At 48.9% G+C, this 22382-nt stretch overlaps 1 protein-coding gene across 1 annotated transcript in view; it reads right to left on the bottom strand.

Moving 5' to 3' along the window:
• Window positions 1–720: 720 nt before the first annotated feature.
• Window positions 721–22382, bottom strand: part of LOC139162869 (zinc finger protein 107-like) — a 33836-nt gene continuing 12174 nt past the window's right edge. The window contains exons 5-6 of the mRNA XM_070743733.1: window positions 16654–16780; window positions 721–5443 (exon numbers count right to left, since the gene is read on the bottom strand). Of these exons, the coding sequence (XP_070599834.1) occupies window positions 2454–5443; window positions 16654–16780 (3117 nt within the window). The 3' untranslated portion in view covers window positions 721–2453. The remainder of the gene's footprint in view (window positions 5444–16653; window positions 16781–22382) is intronic.

Raw genomic sequence — 22382 nt, 5'->3', positions numbered from 1 at the left:
TCTGATGTTCTACGGAGAGGGGCGGCATACAAATCCAATAAATTATTATTATTATTATTACCTTCCTGAATGGCCTGGGCCAGTCCTGTATGTCCTCCCACCTCCTCCTGTGCGCATTCAAGCCCGAGAGATTTTCACTTCCAACCAAACTTGTACACATACACTGTGTGCATGTATGTGCATATATATATATACCATGTTTTTGCTGAATTTAAAATTAAGGGAGACTAGGACAGCGCTATTTTGGCCTTGTTCTGGCCTCATCAACTAGCCATACCCTTACTGGGATTTGATCCTGGGGCCTCTGCCTTGTAAGGCAGAGAATTAACCTCTAGGCCACCAGATCTGATCCCTTCAGCTTTGTACCAGGGAAGGGATATATTTTTTCTGTTGGATTACCCTGGTATATTGAAGGAACGTCACACCTCCTTTTCACTATAGGCAAAATATATATACACATGTGCACTATATATATACATGCGCACAGACCCAGCCTACCCCATCCTTTTATGCGCCTGCCTCTTCTGATGTGCACCTTCCTGGGTGGCCTGGGCCAGTCCTGTATGTCCTCCCATCTCCTCCTGTGCGCATTCAAGCCCGCCGGGATGTGATGGGCTGGGCAAATGATGTAGGTCAACGCCTTAGTTTCCAGGACAGCCATTCGGGCTTGTTCTGATGACATTGCTGGCCCTATCCAGCCGCGCAACTTGAGTTTCACACCCGTTTTTAAAAAATTTATTGATACATTTTTCTTTAACATACATAACTGCTTAGAAAACAGTGTATTGTCTGGGTCAATTTACTTGTACATAATAATAGTAATAATAATGTTATATACTTATACCTAGAAAAAATCTCCAACTTCTAATAGCTCTATTGTCTTACCATTAATAAAACAAATCACACGTTAAAAAATTTCTGTGCTTTCTTTCTCCTTTATCTTTGATGTTAATATGTCCGTTTCTGCACAATCTAGTATTTTTCTAATTTTATTCTCATCTAAGGGAGTTTCCTCATTCTTCAGTGCTGGGAAAATACATTTCATAGAAACATTTCATACAGACATGTAGCATTAAAGATTCGTTCCCTCTGTCATACTTTCATGCTATTATATCTAACAAAATATTTCTGGTTTAAATCTATATGTTGCTTTAACATTTTCTCTAACCATGCTTGTATTTTCAACCTTTTTTTCCTTTTTTGCACCATGCATCTTTCTCATATATCGATTGCATTTGCTGGTGTGCTAGGTCCACAACTTGGTTTTGTAGTTCCTGTTTTGTTTTTAGTTCCCCTTCCTCATTCAGAATGCCTTTATATGGTATATTTTATTCAAAGTTTACAACATTTGGATGTATCAGTGCTTACATTGTGGAAAGCCAAGCTGGTATTTTCATATGGGTTTTTCCTTTAACCTTTTCCCACACTAAGAGTAGAGCACTTCTTGCATACTTTACATGTCTTTGAAAATATCTATGTATTTTATTCTTTTCACACCACAAAAAAGCATGCCGTCCCAAATGAAGATCATGTCCCTCCAACAATAGTACTCTTATATGTCTTATGATTTATCCATTGTTTCCCCCGATTTAGAATGGAAGCCTGGCAATAAAGCCCCCACTCTGGCTGCCCAAAGCCCCATATAGACTCTTACTTTGCCCACCCCCACTTGCCTAATGTAGTTGAAGATTATTCTATTTTTTCTCTAATTTTATAGGGATCATTTGGAGTAAAAAAGTACCTTTAGCAGGATATTCGTTTTTATGGTTGCTATTCTTACTTTCATTGACAGTTGTAAGGTTTTCCAGTCCTATAGGTTGTGGAATGCCTGTCTTGGTTAATATTTACTGAACTTCCTGCTTAATGTAAAGATTATTTACTTAGCTTTCTGTCCTGTGTAAGGGAAAGATGAAACTAGCAATCAGGTGCTCACCTATATGTTTGACAGGTCTGTATAATTCAGAGGTTTCTTTAGATATTAACTTGTTACTAGTTAGCTGTCCTTGGGGTAAGTCGATTTTTTGTAATTGTATACACGAAAACCGCTATAAGAATAAACACAAGCTGACTGAGAGGAGAGTTTCCGAACAGAGACTTCTTCTCAACCCAGGGAAATTTCTTCCTAGCTCTGAGCAGCTTTGCTCAGAAAATCATGTCTTCGCGTCGATGATTACTACACAGTTTCCCAAGTCCAATTTAATTTGTTGTATTAATCTTTTATACTTATTTCTTTAATTATTGCACATCTTGCTGTTACGTATACTCCCAAATACTTATATTTCTTGATCATCTGAAGGTCTATCTTTGTCAATTCATTTTTCTGTTGATCTACATTCCAATTTTACAAAAACCCATCTGCATTCCATACATTTCTATTTCCCTCTGGTGTGGCTCTTCTTATGGAAAATAAGCTTACACTTCAATCAGTAGCTCTTCCCACATTCCAGGCATTTTTAGGGTTTCTCAGCTGTGTGGATCCTTTTATGGGAAGTCAGAATCCTACTGGCAGTGAAAGTCTTTCCACACTCTGTGCGCTTGTAAGGTTTTTCTCCTGTATGTTTCATGTTATGAGAATTAAGTTCACTGCTTCGATGGAAGCTCTTCCCACACTCCATACATTTATAGGGTTTCTCTCCTCTGTGGATCTTCTCGTGAGAAGCAAGGGAAGTCTTCATAGTAAAGCTTCTTCCACACTCCAGGCATGTATAGGGTTTCTCTCCAGTGTGGACCTGTTTATGGCGGTCCAGGCTACTGCTCGTTTTATAGCTCTTTTCACACTCCAGGCATTCATAGGATCTTTCTCCTGTGTGGGTCATTTTATGGGTTGCAAGACCACTGTGTGCCCTGAAGTCCTTCCCACAGTCTTGGCATTTATAGGGTTTTTCTCCAGTGTGCATCCGTTTATGAGAAGTAAGAGAAGTCTTGAAACTGAAGCTCTTTCCACACACTGTGCATTCATAGGGTTTTTCTCCTGTGTGGATCCTTTTATGGAAAAGAAGAGTAACTCTTTGGTTGAAGCCCCTCCCACAGTCTAGGCATTTATAGGGTTTTTCTCCTGTGTGGATCACTTTATGAATATTAAGAGAACTCTTTCCCTTGAAGCTCTTCCCACACTCTGTGCATTCATAGGGTTTTTCTCCTGTGTGGATCCGTTCATGAGAAATAAGAGCACTCTTTACACTGAAGCTCTTTCCACACTCTGTGCATTCATAGGGTTTTTCTCCTGTGTGGATCCGTTTATGGGAAACAAGGCCTCCGCTTTGGCTGAAGACCTTCCCACAGTCTAGGCATTTATAGGGTTTTGCCCCTGTGTGGATCCGTTTATGAGAAGTAAGAGCACTCTTAAAACTGAAGCTCTTCCCACACTCCGTGCATTGATAGGGTTTTTCTCCTGTGTGGATCCGTTTATGGGAAGCAAGGCTACCGTTAGTATTGAAGACCTTCCCACAGTCTAGGCATTTGTAGGGTTTTTCGCCTGTGTGGATCAGTTTGTGACTACTAAGAGCACTGTTTCCCCTGAAGCTCTTCCCACACTCCATGCATTTATAGGGTTTTGCCCCTGTGTGGATCCGTTTATGAGAAGTAAGAGAACTCTTGAAACTGAAGCTCTTCCCACACTCCGTGCAGTGATAGGGTTTTTCTCCTGTGTGGATCCGTTTGTGACTACTAAGAGTACTGTTTTCGCTGAAGCTCTTTCCACACTCCGTGCATTTATAGGGTTTTTCTCCTGTGTGGATCCTTTTATGGGAAAGAAGATTACTGCTTCGGCTGAAGCCCTTCCCACAGTCTAGGCATTTATAGAGTTTTGCCCCTGTGTGGAACCGTTTGTGACTACTAAGAGCACTGTTTTCCCTGAAGCTCTTCCCACACTCCATGCATTTATAGGGTTTTTCTCCTGTGTGGATCCGTTTATGGGAAACAAGGCTTCCTCTTTGGCTGAAGACCTTCCCACAGTCTAGGCATTTATAGGGTTTTTCTCCTGTGTGGATCAGTTTGTGACAACTAAGAGCACTGATTGCCCTGAAGCTCTTCCCACACTCCATGCATTTATAGGGTTTTTCTCCTGTGTGGACCCTTTTATGGGAAAGAAGAGCATTGCTTCGGCTGAAGCCCTTCCCACAGTCTAGGCATTTATAGGATTTTTCTCCTGTGTGGATCCGTTTGTGACAACTAAGATCACTGTTTCTCCTGAAGCTCTTTCCACACTCCATGCATTGATAAGGTTTTTCTCCTGTGTGGACCTTTTTATGGGAAGCAAGGCTACCGTTAGTGTTGAAGCCTTTCCCACAGTCTAAGCATTTATAGGGTTTTTCTCCTGTGTGGATCCGTTTGTGTCGACTAAGAGCACTGTTTCCACTGAAGCTCTTCCCACACTCCATGCATTTATAGGGTTTTTCTCCTGTGTGGACCCGTTTATGGGAATGAAGGTGACTGTTAGTGTTGAACACCTTCCCACAGTCTAGGCATTTATAGGGTTTTTCTCCTGTGTGGATCCGTTTGTGTCGACTAAGAGCACCATTTGCACTGAAGCTCTTCCCACAGTCCAGGCATTTATAGGGTTTTTCTCCTGTGTGGATCCGTTTATGGGAAAGAAGGATACCGTTAGTATTGAAGACCTTCCCACAGTCTAGGCATTTATAGGGTTTTTCTCCTGTGTGGATCCGTTTGTGACGACTAAGATCACTGTTTGTCCTGAAGCTCTTCCCACACTCCATGCATTTATAGGGTTTTTCTCCTGTGTGGATCCGTTTGTGACAACCAAGATCACTCTTGAAACTGAAGCTCTTCCCACACTCCATGCATTTATAGGGTTTTTCTTTTGTATGAACCCTTTCATGGGATGTAAGGGAATACTTTGTAGTGAACCTTTGTCCACAAGTCTCACATTTATAAGGATTTCCCCCCGAATGGATCCTCCTATGGCAGATCAGCTGACCACTACTTTTGAAGCTCTTTCCACATTCTCGGCATTTAAAGGGTTTTTCTGCAGAATATATCCTTTTATGGGAAGTAAGGGAACTCTCCAGGCTGAACCTTTTCCCACAATCCACATACTTATGGATCTTTTGATGAGAAGTTAAATGACCTTTTCTCACAATGCTTTTTCCACAGCTCACACTGTTGTAGGGCTTCTCCCTTGCCTGGTTCATTTTATGTGAACGAAGATCATAACGGTTGGAGCTTTTTCCAGGTTTGCAACGGTTACTAACTTTGGGATTTGCTTTGAATCTTTTTCTATATTGATATTTCCCCATATTTTTTTTGGAATCACGATCCATTTCCACACAGTCAAGAATAGATTTTTCTCTCCAATTTTGCTTCTTTTCATGTTTCTTCCCTCCCCATTGATTTGTAGAGGTCTCCTCAGGAATTTCAGTTTCGATTGTTTGCAATGGCACTAAATTTGGCTGTTGGTCGATTTCTTTCTTCTGCATATCAGATGCTTGCAGGGGAAGAAAAACAATTTACAATTAGAATAATCTACAACCTCCACTTTGGTGTTCCTATCCATAGATTTATCTACTACTGGGAGGAAGGAACAAGGGAAATGACAGCATGAATATTAGTTACTTACTTAAAACACTAGCATGGCTGTACATCTAACTATTATTATTATTATTATTATTATTAATTAGATTTGTATGCCACCCCTCTCTGCGGACTTGGGGCGGCTCACATAGTTCCCTCTAAGCTGCGCAGCACACTATGGCGCAGAGGTTTTTACCTCTCAGCCTGGGAATTTCAAATTTAGCGGGGAGGACCGACCTCCACGCTGGAATTTGAAATGAGAACTGTTGCTGCTCTACAAACATAGGGCAGCAACAGTTCCTTAAGGAAAGGCGGGAAAGAAAGGGCCCAATTGCAGGCCCGCTTTCTTCCCCGCCCCTTAAATCCCAGATTTTCTCCTCCCCATCCCCCCTCCCGCAGCAAACGGTTGTTTAGCTGCGGGCGGGCAAGGTAAGAAAATCGTCCAGGGGGCCCTAGGCCTGGCAGCGCGGGCCACTGCCAGGACACTCCTCTAAGCCTCCTTGGGGTGGGGCACTGGGAGTGGAGGGCCACGACAAGGGGCCGTGGAAAGCTAAGAGGCCTAGCGGCGCTGCCCGTCGCTAGTCCTCTAAGCGTCCGTGGGGGGGATGCCGGCGATGATCGGGAGTCGCAGCGTCCATTGGGGTGGGGAATAGTGACGACTGTCCAGACAGGGAGCCGGAGAAAGGTAAGAGGCTTAGCGGTGGCCCGCCGCTAGGCCTCTAAGCGTCCATAGTGGGGGGGTGCCGCCGAACGTCCGGGAGCCACAGCGTGTGTGGGAGGTGTGTGTGTGTGTGTGTGTGTGTGCTGCCGTCCATCCGGGAGCTGCAGCGTGTGTGTGGAGAGATGAAGGGAAAGAGGGAGAAAGGCAGAGAGAAACGCAGCGTGTGTGGTGTGTGTGCGTGTGTGCTGCCGTCCATCCAGGAGCTGTAGCGTGTGTGTGGAGAGATGAAGGGAAAGAGGGAGAAAGGCAGGGAGAAACGCAGCATGTGTGGGGTGTGTCCGTGTGTGTTTGTGCCGCCGATGGTCCAGGAGCTGCAGCGTGTGTGTGGAGAGATGAAGGGAAAGAGGGAGAAAGGCAGAGAGAAACGCAGCGTGTTTGGTGTGTGTGCGTGTGTGCTGCCGTCCATCCGGGAGCTGCAGCGTGTGTGTGGAGAGATGAAGGGAAAGAGGGAGAAGAACCGTTGAAACTTACCTGAACGGTCTTCTCGATGCACTGCAAGGAGAGTCCAACGTGGGTAATTCTCCAGTCTCATTGGAGGGACTGAGTTTTAATTTATACATTATGCAGGCACCGCCCCCTAGCCCACCAGTCATACATAAACGAAGGAGCAGTAAACTATAACTTTTTATTATTAAACAACTGGAAGGCAACAAGCCCGGTCAAAAACTTAACAATGTAAGGCGAGAAGGCCCTTGGTCCACCAACTGGGTGGGTTTTGGACTCTCCTTGCAGTGCATCGAGAAGACCGTTCAGGTAAGTTTCAACGGTTCTTCTCCAATGCACTTGCAAGGAGAGTCCAACGTGGGATGTACCCAAGACATAATAAACGGGAGGGAAACAGGTCCAAGGGCGTTCAAGTGGAGCACACTCTCTGTAACACCCTCCTCCCAAAGGCTGCTTCCGCTGAAGCGAAAGTGTCAATCCGGTAATGCTTGATGAAGGTAGAAGGAGCTGCCCACGTGGCTGCTCTACAAATCTCTTCGATCGAAGCTTGAGTTGACCAGGCTGCCGAAACTGCCGCACTACGAGTCGAGTGTCCCGTTATTCCTTGAGGAATCGTCTGTCCGGACACCTTGTAAGCCTCAGAAATACACGCTCGTATCCAACGACTGATAGTTCGTGAGGACACCTTAGTGCCCGTGGCATGTGACGCAAAGGATACAAACAATGCTTCCGACGATCGGCAGTATTGTGTCCTACGGATATAAATTTTGATCGCACGTCTCACGTCCAGTTTATGCCATCTGAGTTCAGATGGATGCGTGCCATGTGTACAGAAATCAGGCAATACTATTTCTTGAGTCCTATGGAACCCAGAGTTCACTTTAGGGATAAATGAAGGGTCCAACCGGAGGACCACCCTATCCGGATGGAACAAACATAAATCAGGTCTTACCGATAGGGCCGACAACTCCGACACCCTTCTGGCCGAAGTGATGGCAACTAGAAAGGCCGTCTTTATGGACAGAAGGCGCATTGATATCGTCCTCAACGGTTCGAAAGGTGGAGCTGTCAAGGCTCTAAGCACCAAGGTAAGGTCCCAGGAAGGGAAACGATGGATAGCCGGCGGTCTAATGTTCGTCGCTCCTTTCAAAAAGTCCCGAATCCAGGGGTGACGTGACAAAGGTCGGTAACAATCTGGACTTAAAAGCGTCGACAAAGCGGCCACGTGGCGGCGCAAAGTGTTAGGGGCCAAGCCCTTATCCAAACCTGCCTGAAGGAAGCTTAAAACAGTCCCTGGCAAGGCGGCTAAGGGGTCGATTTCCTGACCTGCGCAGAAAGTGCAGAACGCTGTCCAGGTGGACTGATAAATCCGCTGAGTAGCTGGTCTACGCGCAGCCTGCATGGTAGTGATGACCGAGTCGGGGAGCAGGAGGTGTCTCAGCCGGTCCCCTTCAAGTTCCACACGGTTAGACTCCACCATTGGGGATCTGGATGCGCAATGCACCCCTGGCTGAGGGCTACCTGATGATCTGGAATTCTCCACGGTGGGGAGATCGACAACTCCATTAGGTCCGAGAACCATGCTCGTCGAGGCCAAAAAGGAGCTATTAAGAGTACCTCGGCACGCTCCTGGATGATCTTCTGTAGGACCCTCTGAAGGATGCGAATCGGCGGAAACGCGTATAGGAGCCCTTTCGGCCATGGAAGGCGCAACGCATCTACTCCTTCCGAGCCCGGAGATGGGAACCGGGAAAAAAAGCGGGGTAGCTGCGCGTTGTGGCACGTTGCGAACAGATCCAGAATCGGTGTGTCGAACCGAGAGATCAGGGTCCTGAATACAGTGGGGTCCAGTTTCCATTCTGCTGGATCCAGGGTCCTGCGGCTCAGCCAATCCGCCCATACATTCTCCTGGCCTGAGATATGCTCGGCCGAGAGAGAGGCCAGGTGGACCTCTGCCCATCTGAACAGGGAGTTGGCCTCCTGCATCAGACGGCCGGACCTCGTCCCGCCCTGGTGGTTGATGTAAGCGCGAGCGGAAACGTTGTCCGTTAGGACTAGGACATGGCTGCCCTGCACTAGATGAGCAAAGTCCAGCAGGGCGAGAGACACTGCCCTCAATTCCAAAAAATTGATATTGACGTTCTGTAAATCCCGAGGAGTCCACAGACCCTGTGCCACGTGAGATGCAAGGTGGGCACCCCACCCAAACAGGCTGGCGTCTGTTGTGAGCGTGATGAAGTCCTGAACTTGAAAGGGCGACCCCCTCTGAATAGCGGCTGAAGTCCACCATCGCAGGGACCTCCTGACTTCCGCAGGGAGAATCACCTGCGTTTTGGAATGGCCGATCTTCCTCCTTTGGTAGGGTAGGAGGAACCATTGGAGGGAACGAATGTGTAACCTGGCCCAGGGCACTACGTCTATGCAAGAGACTAGTGTGCCCAAGATCTTCGAGAGGAAGGCCAGGGAAGGTCTTGGTTGTAATGACAGTGTCTGTAGTAGAGTCCTGATAGTGGACTGTCTGTCCCTTGAGAGAAAAACCTGGCACAAGTCCGTGTCTATGATGGTGCCCAGATGAGCCAATCTGGTCGTTGGGGTTAAATGACTCTTTTCCAGGTTTATGGTAAACCCGAAAGTTTGTAGGGTCGTCAAGGTTAGATGGATATCCTGTTGCGCCCGGTCCCGGGACCTCGACAGAATTAGTATGTCGTCGAGATATGCCATGAGGCGCACTGACCGGTGTCTCAAGGTGGCCGTGAGGACGTCCAAAAGTTTGGTGAACGTCCTCGGCGCCGACGACAGACCAAATGGCATTGCTCGATATTGGTAATGAGAGCCGTTGATGAAAAACCGGAGGAATTGTCTGTGTTCCTGTAATACCGGTACATGGAGGTAGGCCTCCTTGAGATCGATGGAGGAGAGGAGGTCTCCCGGTCGTATGGATTGGAGTATAGACCTGAGGGAGTGCATTTTGAATTTTTGATAACGCACATACAGATTCAACCGTTTGAGATTTAGAATCAAACGGACCCCGCCCGAAGATTTGGGGACAAGGAAAACGATGGAATAGAAACCTGTTCCCCTCAGGTGGAAGGGGACCTCCTCTATCGCTTCTATCTCCAGGAGGTGCTCTATTTCCCGGTGCAACAGTGCCCTCTTTTGGGGGTCTGTCATTTGAGGGCAAGCAATGAAGCGGTGTGGGGGTACACGGAGAAAGTTGATCCGCAACCCCTGCGTTGCCGTGGCCACGGCCCAGGAGTCGAGGGATGCAGCCCTCCAAGCGTTGGCGAAGTGGAGGAGCTTGCCCCCCAGAGGGTAGGGTTCTGAAGAGTCACTTCCCACGTTTGGAACCCTTAAAATTGGAACCTCTGTAAGGACGGCGTCCCTGCTGGTAGGGCCTGCCTCGGTCTGCAAAGTACGGTCTGTCCTGGCGGAAGCCTCCCTGATTGAAAGAGCCCTGGGAGAATGTCCTCGAACCTTGGGAGACGGCTGAGGAGGGCTCGGCACGAAAGTTCTGCCGTCTATAGAATGGGGTGAAACGCCTCTCTCCCCTCCTGTTTGACCTGGGGAGCACCTTCTTTTTGTCCTTATCCTTGATAAGGACCTTTTCAAGAGAATCGCCAAACAACTGTTCCCCTTGGAACTTGGCTGAGGCTAGGCGCCATTTTGATTTTACGTCCGCCTGCCAGCTTCGCAGCCAAATTAATCTCCGGGAGGACAAGGACGATGCTAGTGCCCGAGATGCAAACTTGGCCGCGTCCATCGTAGCGTCGGCGGAGAACTCCGTTGCCGCCAGCAGTTTATTCAAGTCCTGACGGAGCTTGCCATCCTCCTGGCTAGTCCGTGATTGCATGTCCTGTATCCACAGGATAGTTGCCCTATTAAAAAATGAGGCAGCCGAAGCTGCTCGCAGGGCCCAGGCGGCCATTTGATGTGTTTTCATAACCACAGTCTCGGCTCTTTTGTCTTCCGCTTTCAGTCCTTCAGAAACCTCAGAGGGGACTAAGGCGTTAGACACCAAGCTTGCCACAGGAGAGTCTATGGTTGGTGGTGTTAGAAGAGATTCCATTTCCTGATCGAAGGTGTAATATTTTCGATCAATCAAAGAAGGCCCCTGCGCTGCTGCTGGTGCCTCCCAAGGTCTCTTAATATTATCAAGGAAAATATCCGATGAGGGGATGGTTTCTGGCTCCTTCTTTGGTACCGAAAGCAAGACCCCCTTTGAAGCTTGTGCAGCGGCATCTGTAGGCAACTTCCCCTCTCCTGCCCCTTCAAACACTAGCTTAGCCTTATTCAGCATGATCCGAAACAGAGAGGGCTTAAAAAGTCCAACCATGCTCGGTGGCTCGGGAGGTTGCTCATCCCCCGACAATCCCTCACCTTCATCACTTTCCTCCTCTCTGAGGTACAAGTCTTCCTCCATGGAGCCCTGAAAGGAGGCTGGAGCCGGAGGGGCCCAGACATTCCTCTGCCTCTGTGGAACAGGGGGCATTGGGGCCTGTTGTTGAGCTCCCACTGTGATGCCCTGGGCATAAACACTGCTTATTAGATCTTGGAGGTGTGGAGGCATGTTCTGCCAAGTGTCAAAGGAACTCCTTAGACCCACAGCAGATGGTGTAAAGGTGGCTGTGGCCTGGCTAAACTGCCCTCCAGAAATGTTCTGTTGAGTAAGCTGACCTCCTGGAGTAAGTAGGGGGCGTTCAGGCGACCAATCTCGTTCCGTTGCCGAGCCTGCGACCCCAGCTATTCCTGTTAAGGGGGAGGCCGGGGGGGCTGTGGGCCCCAACAGCAAATTAGGCTGAGACAGCACTGTAGATTGTTGTCGCTGAGAGACTTCTAATTGTCTCTCCAAAGCACGAATCCTCTTCTCTGCCTCCTTCAGTGAGGCACTCTGAGAGGTCTTGGCCTTGGCCTTTTCCACATGAGGCCTTTCCTTGGGGGTAGCGGGCCGGATGGATGTGGCCACCTCCTCCCCCGAGTGAGCAGAAGCATCCGTCATTGTAATCACTCACAAACCTGACCGTAGAAACCAAGGCCTTTTGTGCGATCACGCAACCGATATCTCTCAAACAACTCTCTCAAAGAGAAATGTCTTTTACGGCTGCGTGTCTCTGGGCAGAACAGGGGCGTGACCAGGAGCAATTTACAAGGTCGCTTCCAGACCATGTCACCGAAAAATGGCTGCCGCGCCGTTGCCATGGCAACCGGCGCGACGCTAACGGCCTTTCCCGCTCATTCCTGCTGAGAGGTAACTAAAGATGGCGGCCGCGCCGTTGTCAAGACAACCGGCGCGCATTTCCAAGGCCGCTCCTGTTCTGAGGCTTCGGTAAGAGGCCGTTCCGTTCTTCCCCTGCTCGCCCTGTCGGTCGCCTCTTTTTTTCCCTGGCTCAGGTCTATTCGTCGGGAGGGGCAGGCCCCTCCCAACGGCAACCGCCTCCACCGCCGGGAGCGACCTCGGAGGCCGGGAACCCGGTTGCCCTGATTAAACAGTTCTTTCCCCCCCCACAGACGCTACACGCTGTCAGTGAGTTTGAAGGAAAGAGGGGGGGGGGCAGGGCACACAAGCAGCTATTAGAACCCACGGAGGGCCTAAATAGCTGTTGAAAAGGAGGGAGCCATCCAAAGTACCTGCAGAAAAACAAAAAGAAAAAAGGAAGAAAAAGCATTAGTATCAGTTTCAAATTTTTAATACTAAAACTTCAATACTATTTTTAATACTTTCTGAAGAGAAAACTCAAAAAGGTCCCTTTACTGCGACTGAGTTTTCATGACTGGTGGGCTAGGGGGCGGTGCCTGCATAATGTATAAATTAAAACTCAGTCCCTCCAATGAGACTGGAGAATTACCCACGTTGGACTCTCCTTGCAAGTGCATTGGAGAAAGGCAGGGAGAAACGCAGCATGTGTGGGGTGTGTCCGTGTGTGTTTGTGCCGCCGATGGTCCGGGAGCTGCAGCGTGTGTGGGGGGGGGATGCCAAGGCTAACGCAGTCCGTCCGTGGTGGGGCTGCAGGACAGGCACAGCAGCCCAGGGAGAAAGAGGGAATTGAGATAAAGAGAGAGGGAGAGATGAAGGGAAAGAGGGAGAAAGGCAGGGACGGAAAGATAGAAAGGAAAGAGGGAGAAAGGAAAGAGGGAGGATGAGATAGACAGGAGGGAGAGGGGGAAGTAGGATAGAGAGGGAAAAGGGAGAGAAAGAGGGAGAAAGGCAGGGATAGAAAGGGAAGAGGGAGGGAGCGATAGAAAGGAAAGGGGGAGAAAGGAAAGAGGGAGGATAAGATAGAAACGAGGGAGAGGGGGAAGTAGGATAGAGAGGGAAAAGGAAGGTAGAGAAAGAGGGAGAAAGGCAGGGATAGAAAGATAGAAAGGAAAGAGGGAGAGAAAGAAAGAAAGGGAAGAGGGAGGGAGAGATAGAAAGGAAAGAGGGAGAAAGGAAAGAGGGAGGATGAGATAGAAAGGAGGGAGAGGGGGCAAATAGAATAGAGAGAGGGAAAAGGAAGGGAGAGAAAGAAGGAGAAAGGCAGGGAGAGAAAGATAGAAAGTCTGGATTTACCAATAGGTAGGGTTAATTTATTATATTTGTTTTTTTCTAGCACCCACTTAAGCACTGCAAACTACCGTATTTTTCGCTCCATAAGACGCAGTTTTTTTCCTCCCAAAGTAGGATGAAAAATCAGCCACGTCTAATGGAGCGAAGATGCTGGCAGGGGGGGGGGAGAGGCGCTGGAGCAGAGGGGGGGCCCGCGATATACTCATCTGGAGACCGCTGCCTCTGTCGCCGCCTCTCCTCTTCCCAACCCCGAAGAGAGCCGTGCCTTTCGGCCTCCGGAAGTGCTGGGCCGGGGGACGCCTCCACCGCGCAGGTTTAGGAGGCGTAGCGGCACCGGAGGAGCGTTGGCGGTTCCGAGCCTTTGGGAAGGCTACGGGAATCGCTTCAGGAGGCGGGGAGGTCTCGAAGCACCGTTCACCGTGTCTTCGCCTCCGCGCGCCGCCTCCGCCCGGCCGAAAACAAAACAGCTCCAAAAGTCGGCCGGGCTCCCGGGAGGCGGTGCGCGACTGTTTCCTCTTCGTTGCAGAGCTGCCGGGCAGAGGCGAAGACAACGGCGCCCTCCACTCTCTCTCCCTCTCTCTCGCCGGCATGGTGAACGAGAAAGAGAGAGAGAAAGAAAGGAGGGGAGAAAGAATGAGTAAGAAAGTAAGCAAGAGAGAAAGACAGGGAAAGAAAGCAAGAGAAAGAGAAAGAGAGGGGGGAAGAAGGGGGAGGGAAAGACATAGAGGGAGGGAAGGAGGGAGAGAGAAAGAACAAAAAAGAGGGAGGAAGAGAGAAAGGAAGAGGGATGGAGAGAGAGGGAATGAAAGATGAAGGAAGGGAGAGAGAAAGGGGGAGGGAGAGATAGAAAGGAGGGAGAAGGGGGTAGTTAGGGAGAGGGAAAAGGAAGGGCTTGGAGAAAGGCAGGGGGAAAGAAAGATAGAAAGGAAAGAGGGAGGGAGAGATAGAAAGGAAAAAGGGAGGGAGGAAAGAGGGAGGGAGAGATAGAAAGGAAAGAGGGAGGGAGAGATAGAAAGGAAAGTGGGAGGGAGGAAAGAGGGAGGAAGCCATAGAAAGGATAGAATTATGGATGCAAGAACTTGCTCATGTGTGATAGCTACTTTTTGGCTCAAAATATTTTTGTTCTATTTTCCTCCTCTAAAATCTAGGTGCGTCTTATCAGCAGGTGCGTCTTATAGAGCGAAAAATACGGTACCTAAGATTAGCCTCTTACAGCAGCTATTGCAAATTATAAATCTTTCCCTCTAGAAATACAAGATGTATTTGAGAATGGACAAAGACAAAGATGGAATGGTCATCATCAATGTGAGAGACATAAACTATAAGGCGAGCCAGATTTTTTTGAATTATTAAATACATTTCTGAATATATTGGATATTGATAATGTTTTTAATCTGAGACTGACAGACTAAACCTAAAGTTCTCAAATACATCTTGGTATTTCTAGAGGGAAAGATTTATAATTTGCAATGGCTGTTGTGAGAGGCTAATCTTAGTTAGTTTGGAGTGTTGAATGATTACTGTGTATTTGAAAATAAACTATTGAAAATATAGAATTATGGCTGCAAGAACTCGCTCATGTGTGATAGCGCACGCCCACACTTTATTTATTTATTTATTTATTTATAGTTTTATGCCGCCCAGTCCCAAAGGGACTGCAGCTCAGACACTATACTTTTCTGCCCACCCTGAAAAAAAATTAGAGGGAACACTGCTCACAGCAATAACAAAATACAAAGTACAAAAAATCTAATATTTAAAAATATCTTATAAAAAAACAAAAACCCAGACATACACACAAACACACCATGCATAAACTATATAGGCCTGGGAGAGATGTCTCAATTCCACCATGCCTGATGGCAGAGGTGGGTTTTAAGGAGTTTACGAAAGGCAAGGAGGGTGGGGGCTATCCTAATCTCCGGGGGGAGCTGGTTCCAGAGGGTCAGGGCCGCCACAGAAAAGGCTCTTCCCCTGGGTCCTGCCAGATGACATTGTTTAGTCGATGGGACCCGGAGAAGGCCAACTCTGTGGGACCTAACTTGTCGCTGGGGTTCGTGCGGCAGAAGGCGGTCCCGGAGATATTCTGGTCCAATGCCATGAAGGGCTTTATAGGTCATAACCAACACTTTGAATTGTGACCGGAAACTGATCGGCAACCAATGCAGATTGCGGAGTGTTGGTGTGACATGGACACACCTAGGGAGGCCCATGATTGCTCTTGCACTTTTCAAAGGTAGCCCCACGTAGAGAGCGTTACAGTAGTCGAACCTCGAGGTGATGAGGGCATGAGGGACTGTGAGTAGTAACTCCCGGTCCAGGTAGGCCACAACTGGTGCAGCAGGCGAACCTGGGCAAACGCCCCCCTCGCCACGGCTGAAAGATGGTTCTTTCTTTAAAAAATTAAAGCAAAAACAAGTCTTGACATCTGGACAAGGCACACAAATATTCTCAATTATGACACACCCAACTTGCATTCAATAAGACAACGTATGTAATTGCAACACAAACAAGACAAAATTTGTGGCCTAGTAGGACAACTGCAACAGGAATGAACATCCTCTCCCTGACCATCTTCCCAATTACTCTGCAGTAATGATCCAGAGCTCAAGGATGACCCCAAGATTCAACGTCAACACTGGGGGTGGACACAAAAATGGAAACACTTGACTTTTTGGCCACATCATGTTTGAACATGTTCAAATCAATCAAAAATTTGACATATATTAATGTTTTTTTAATTCTTTTATTTGATATGTTTTTTAAACTACCTTTTTTTTAAAACAGAAATTTAAGGAAATTGGTTATAACCTTCTAGAAGGGGCAGACCTCTCAGACTTTCAAAGAGGCCAAATTGTTGGTGCTCGAATGGCAGGCGCTAGTGTAACAGAAAGTGCCCAAATGTTTGGCGTTTCAAGAGGTCATGTCTCAAAAGTCATGACTGCTTTAGAAAGAGAAGGGAAAACGTCCTCAGCCAAGCACAGGTCCGGTCGAAAGTCGAAGTGGTCTGAGAGAGACCGTCAGACTCTAAAGGGAATTGTTAGAGCGGATCGCAAGACCACAGCTCCTAAAATCACTGAAGAGCTCAATAGACACGTACAGAACCCAGTTTCCACAAAAACTGTTCGAAGGGAGCTTCACAAATCTGATTTTCTCTGACTAATCATCATTTACCCTTTTTCTGACCAACATCATATTAAAAGATATTTTGATGATTTTTCAAGCTGTTTCCATTTTTCTGTCCACCCCTGTATATATGTAAGTTGTAAATAAAGTATCTAGAGGCAATTTCTAGAGTCTACGGAGAGGGGCGGCATACAAATCTAATAAATAATAATAATAATAATAATAATAATAATAATAATAATAATAATAATTTGCCGTGGGTTACATTTTCCTGCACAGGAACCCTTACCTAAGGAAGCCACCATCCCAGATGTTTCCATCATGACTTCTTCATACAGGGCTTTCTGGCTGGGGTCAAGCAGCAACCACTCTTGATTGTTGAAATGGATAGCCACCTCGTCAAAGGACACAGGACCCTAAAGAAGGAAGGAGGGTTGTAAGCAGACTCAGTGGAATTTGCAAGATCTCCTACAATCTGCAAATCCTAAAAGCACAAGTGTCTATGAGGATTCTCAGCCATCCATGGGTTGGATGTCCAAAACATGCTTTTTCAAAAGACAACTGGACTTTCTGGTTTTCCTTTGAAGATGTTTCACTTCCCATCCAAGATGTTTCTTCAACACTCAGAATGTCCAGTTGTCTCCTGAAAAAAGGACTTTTGGATCTAAAAGCCAAAGTAAAAATTATTCACTGGACATTTCTCTAGGTGGATTCTATACATTATATGATAAAAGGGCAGAATACTACTACTACTGCCTACAGAATACTACTACTACTGCCTACAGAATACTACTACTACTGCCTATAGAATACTACTACTACTGCCTACAGCCTACTACTGTCTGACAGCCTACTACTGAACTTCAATTAGTGCATGCTTTATCACTTTGACTGACTCTCCTGACCGTCAATATCATCAACCTGCCTTCATCAAGTGGTCATCTCGTTGTCATATTCTTCAGATTGCCCTGGAGGCCTATAGATCACCCCAATTGTAATGACAGAACCCTTTTTAGTTTGCATGCAAACCCAGAGAGTCTCCAGCTCTCTACCTGCATTTTGAATTATAATTTTTTGTCACCAAAATAAGCATCAGAGGTGCTTATTTGGGGGGAGGTCTTATTTTTTTCACAGCCGCAACCGACAGAGTTGGGGTGGTGGCAGGGGTCTCAGCCGCAGCTACCACTACCCCTAAATCCTTCTCTTCTGAAGTTTTTGCTAACACAGAACTGCCAATGCAATACTCAGATTGAGGATTCCTTTTCCCCAAGTGCATTATTTTACATTTGGAAACATTAAACTGCAGTTTCCATTGCTTTGACCATTTATCTAGTAAAGCTAAATCATTTACCATATTACAGACCCCTCCAGGAATATCAACCCTATTGCACACTTTAGAGTCATCGACAAATAAGCAAACCTTCCCTACCAAACCTTCCCCTTAAAGGGTTAATGTGCAATCAGAGTTAACTTGTACTTGAAGAGTTAATATTCAAGGCTGTTTCGTCATTTCCTCATTGAAGCTATAAAAGCTCATTATTTTGCTCAGTCACTTCCTTTACGTTTGCCTGAGAGATGGGGGAGTGGTGTTTAAACTCTGTGCTTGTATAAGCTTTGTGCTTTTATCTATATTGTATTTTAGCTTCGTGCCTATTATCTATATTGATATTTTGCTTTGTGCTAACCTTGTAATTGCTCAGTGCGTATTATTCTTTATTTGCTTCGTGCTTATTGTGGATTGTTTATATTTTGTTTATATGTAAATAATACTTATTTAACTAATTGTGTGTCTTGGCTTTATCACACATCTACACTCTGTTAAAATTCTATGCTCGGTGTTGTCGAAGGTTTCATAGCCTAGCTAACTGAGACAAGCCAACAGTTAAGAAAGATAAAGACTGGGGAATATACTTAAAAGCAAGATGTGTTGCAATCAAGGAAGATAATTATTGCAACAAATTAAAAAATATTTGGATAAATGGAAAAATGTGCAGCTATCAAAGGTATGGAGAATAGCAACTACAAAAACTGAACATCTTGCCAAAGTGACTTTTCCTATTCCAAATGGTCCCAATAGAAGTAGGAAAAAAATACATTGATGAATTAAATACTATAGTTTTGAAAGATGTCTGGCAAGGGGGGAAAAAAACAAGAATAGGATTGATAACGTTGCAAGAGTCCAAAACCAACAGGGGCTTCCGTCCCCTGTCCAATTGTCTCTCCTTTATCTTTTCTTCCTTTCATGTGTCCTCTCCTCTATTTTTATATCTTTTCTCCTACCCTTTCCTTTATATATATTACTACTTGTCTATTCTCTTCAATGTGTGTTGTGTATTGGACTAAATAAATAAATAAATAAAATAAAAATAAAATGCCAGATTGGGAGGTCTATTACCATGCAGCTGTATCCACATGGGTGAGAGAATAGACAACTGTTAGTTCAGAGGTCTCCAAAATTATAAATACAGTGAACCCTCGAGTTTTGCGTCCTCAAGTATCGCGAAAGGGCTATTTCGCGAGTTTTCAACCCGGAAGTAAACTCCACCATCTGCGCATGCGTGCCCTTCCACGCATGCGTAGATGGTGGAGTTTCCCCGCCGGGCAGAGGCTTCCCTGGGTCTTCCCCCTCTTTCTCTATGTTGCTTCTTCCTCTCTCACACTCTCTTCCTCCCTCTCTCATCTCTTTCTTTCCTTCTCTCTCTTTCTCTATCTCTCCCCCTCTTGCTCTCGAGCGGCCGCCTAGCAGCTGATCTGCTCGGCAGCGCAGCAGCAGCGAGGAGCCGAAGATCTTCGGCTCCTCGCTGGTTCTGCGCTGCCGAGCAGATCAGCTGCTAGGCGGACGAAGGAACCTTCCCTGGGTCTTCCCCGCCCGGATCTTCGGCTCCTCGCTGCAGCCGCGCGCCCCTCGCCTTCGCCTCACCTGGCGGGCGAAGGAGGGCGCAACTCCGGCCGCTCGCCTCGGAGCCGGTCTGCCTCACTGCCTCCAGTCCGCGGCAATTCCCCTCAGCACGCTGCCGGATCCAGCGGGGGAGGGGGGGAAGCGAAGGCGCGGCGATGGGCAAGGGCTGCCAGTGAGCCTTCTCCGTCCCTTTCCTGCTGCACCGGTCTGGGGCCAAGTGGGCGGGGGGCGGCCGGGACCTCGCCTGTCTCCGCCGCCCGCATCGCCCCTCCGGCGGGCCGGCCTCCCCCGCCCGCCTCTGCTGCAGCCGCCACCGCCTCCCCGACTGGCACAAAAGGGCCCCGCCCGCCCCGCCCCGAAGCTTACCTTGCGGCGGGATTCCCTCCCCCCGCAGCCAAAACTAAAAGCCTGTCTCTTTTTTTTCTTGCGGCGAGCCCAAGCCGTTTCTCTCTCGACCGCAGCCGAGCTTCCCTCGGCCCCCTTTGGCCCCGTCGCCTCCTCCCCGCCTGCCTTTCCTCGCCAAGCGCACGAAAAAAAAGAGAGAAGGCTTCTACCAGAAGCGGGTGATGGCGGAGGAGCTCCGAAAGCTGGCTAGCGGCTTTTCCCCCGCAAGAGATCCTTCATGCCCCTGCCCGCCGTCCCCGGCTTCTGGTAGAAGCCTTCTCTCTTTTTTTTCGTGCGCTTGGCGAGGAAAGGCAGGCGGGGAGGAGGCGACGGGGCCAAAGGGGGCCGAGGGAAGCTCGGCTGCGGTCGAGAGGGGAACGGCTTGGGCTCGCCGCAAGAAAAAAAAGAGACAGGCTTTGAGTTTTGGCTGCGGGGGGAGGAAGTTAGGAAAGTCCTACTTCTCTCCCCGCAGCTAAAAACTCAAAGCCTGTCTCCTGCCGCCCGGTTTAGCCAGGACACGAGCGGCGAAGTGACACCCCCCACCCCAGCACTTTGAATCCCGCCGCAAGGTAAACTTTGGGGCGGGGCGGGCGGGGCCCTTTTGTGCCAGTCGGGGAGGCGGCGGTGGCTGCAGCAGAGGCGGGCGGGGGAGGCCGGCCCGTCGGAGGGGCGATGCGGGCGGCGGAGACAGGCGAGGTCCCGGCCGCCCCCCGCCCGCTTGACCCCGGGGGGCTGAAGGGAGCCGGGCGGGGGCTACTCCCCCAGCCGGTTAACTTGAAGCGCTCGATTAACCGGCTGGGGGAAGGCAGGGCATTTGCCTCCTCTTTCCAGCTGAAGGAAAAGCAGACAACTGCCTTTCCCTCGGTCGCTTCCCGGAGACCGCTTTGGAACATCGCTTTGGGAGAGGGGGCAACTGCTCCCAGTTAAGAAGCAAGAATCCACCCCCTAGCCAAACGGCTTTTTTCGTGTTTAGCGCTCGAACGCCGTGCTAAACAGGAAAAAAGCCATTTGGCTAGGAGGTGGATTCTTGCTTCTTAACCGGGAGCAGTTGCCCCCTCTCCCAAAGCGATGTTCCAAAGCGGTCTCCGGGAATCGACCAAGGGAAAGGCAGTCGCCTGCCTTTCCTTCAGCTCTAAAGAAGCGGCAACTGCCCTGCCTTCCCCCAGCCGGTTAACCGAGCGCTTCAAGTTAACCGGCTGGGGGGAGGCAGGGCAGTTGCCGCTTCTTTAGAGCTGAAGGAAAAGCAGGCGACTGCCTTTCCCTTGGTCGCTTCCCGGAGACCGCTTTGGAACATTGCTTTGGTTGTTCCTGCCTCTCCTGCAGCAGAGAGAAGCGGCAAATGGCCCAGCCCTTCCCCCAGCGGCTTCACCGAGCGCTTCGGGAAGGTGCCGCCTGTCTTCGCTGTAAGAAAGGCAGGTGCATCCAAAGCATGCGGGGAAGCGGTTGGGGGAAGGGCTGGCCATTTGCCGCTTCTCTCCGCTGCAGGAGAGGCAGGAACAACCAAAGCAATGTTCCAAAGCGGTCTCCGGGAAGCGACCAAGGGAAAGGCAGTCGCCTGCTTTTCCTTCAGCTCTAAAGAAGCGGCAACTGCCCTGCCTCCCCCCAGCCGGTTAACCGAGCGCTTCAAGTTAACCGGCTGGGGGGAGGCAGGGCAGTTGCCGCTTCTTTAGAGCTGAAGGAAAGGCAGGGCGACTGCCTTTCCCTTGGTCGCTTCCCGGAGACCGCTTTGGAACATCGCTTTGGGAGAGGGGGCAACTGTTCCCGGTTAAGAACAAGAATCCACCCCCCTAGCCAAACGGCTTTTTTCCTGTTTAGCACGGCGTTCGAGCGCTAAACACGAAAAAAGCCGTTTGGCTAGGGGGTGGAAGTGAAAGTGAAATGCCGGCGGCTCTAGCAGCTGCTACAAGCAGCATTTCACTTTCCCTCCCAGGCAAAAAGATGCCGGCATTATGGGCTGATGGGGCCGGACTTCCCAGGCGGAAGGCGTGCCCCTCTCCCCGGCATCTTTTTGCCTGGGAGGGAAAGTGAAATGCAGCTCGTAGCAGCTGCTAGAGCCGCCGGCATTTCACTTTGCCTCCCAGGCAAAAAGATGCCGGCATTCTGGGATGATGGGGCCGGACTTCCCAGGCGGAAGGCGTGCCCCTCTCCCCGGCATCTTTTTGCCTGGGAGGGAAAGTGAAATGCCGGCGGCTCTAGCAGCTGCTACGAGCGGCATTTCACTTTCCCTCCCAGGCAAAAAGATGCGGGGAGAGGGGCACGCCTTCCGCCTGGGAAGTCCGACCCCATCAACCCAGAATGCCGGCATCTTTTTGCCTGGGAGGGAAGGTGAAATGCTGCTCGTAGCGTGGGCGCGCGCCGCGCAGCGCGCGGGGACCCCAGCTTCGCTTCCCAGCTGGGAAGCGGCCCCAGCAATGGCGTGGGCGGCAGGCGCGCGCGCGGGGAAACCCCAGGCGCGAGCAACGGGGTGGGCGGGCGAAGGGCGGTGGAAGTAAAAACACCATCTGCGCATGTGCAGATGGTGTTTTTACTTCCGCACCGCTACTTCGCGAAAAATCGATCATCGCGTGGGGTCCTGGAACGGAACCCTCGCGATGATCGAGGGATCACTGTAATCTTTTTTTTTGGGGGGGGGGGGGTGTTTATAAATTTATTATTGTTTTTCACACCTTACAGAGATTCCAATTTACATACCTCAAATTACAATATACAGTGATCCCCCGCTCGTTGCGAGGGTT

Source organism: Erythrolamprus reginae, chromosome 2, assembly GCF_031021105.1.
Source record: "Erythrolamprus reginae isolate rEryReg1 chromosome 2, rEryReg1.hap1, whole genome shotgun sequence".
In the NCBI taxonomy this organism is placed as follows: domain Eukaryota; kingdom Metazoa; phylum Chordata; class Lepidosauria; order Squamata; family Dipsadidae; genus Erythrolamprus; species Erythrolamprus reginae.
The sequence above is the reverse complement of the archived record's forward strand: the minus strand, read 5'-3'. Positions and strand labels throughout refer to the sequence as shown.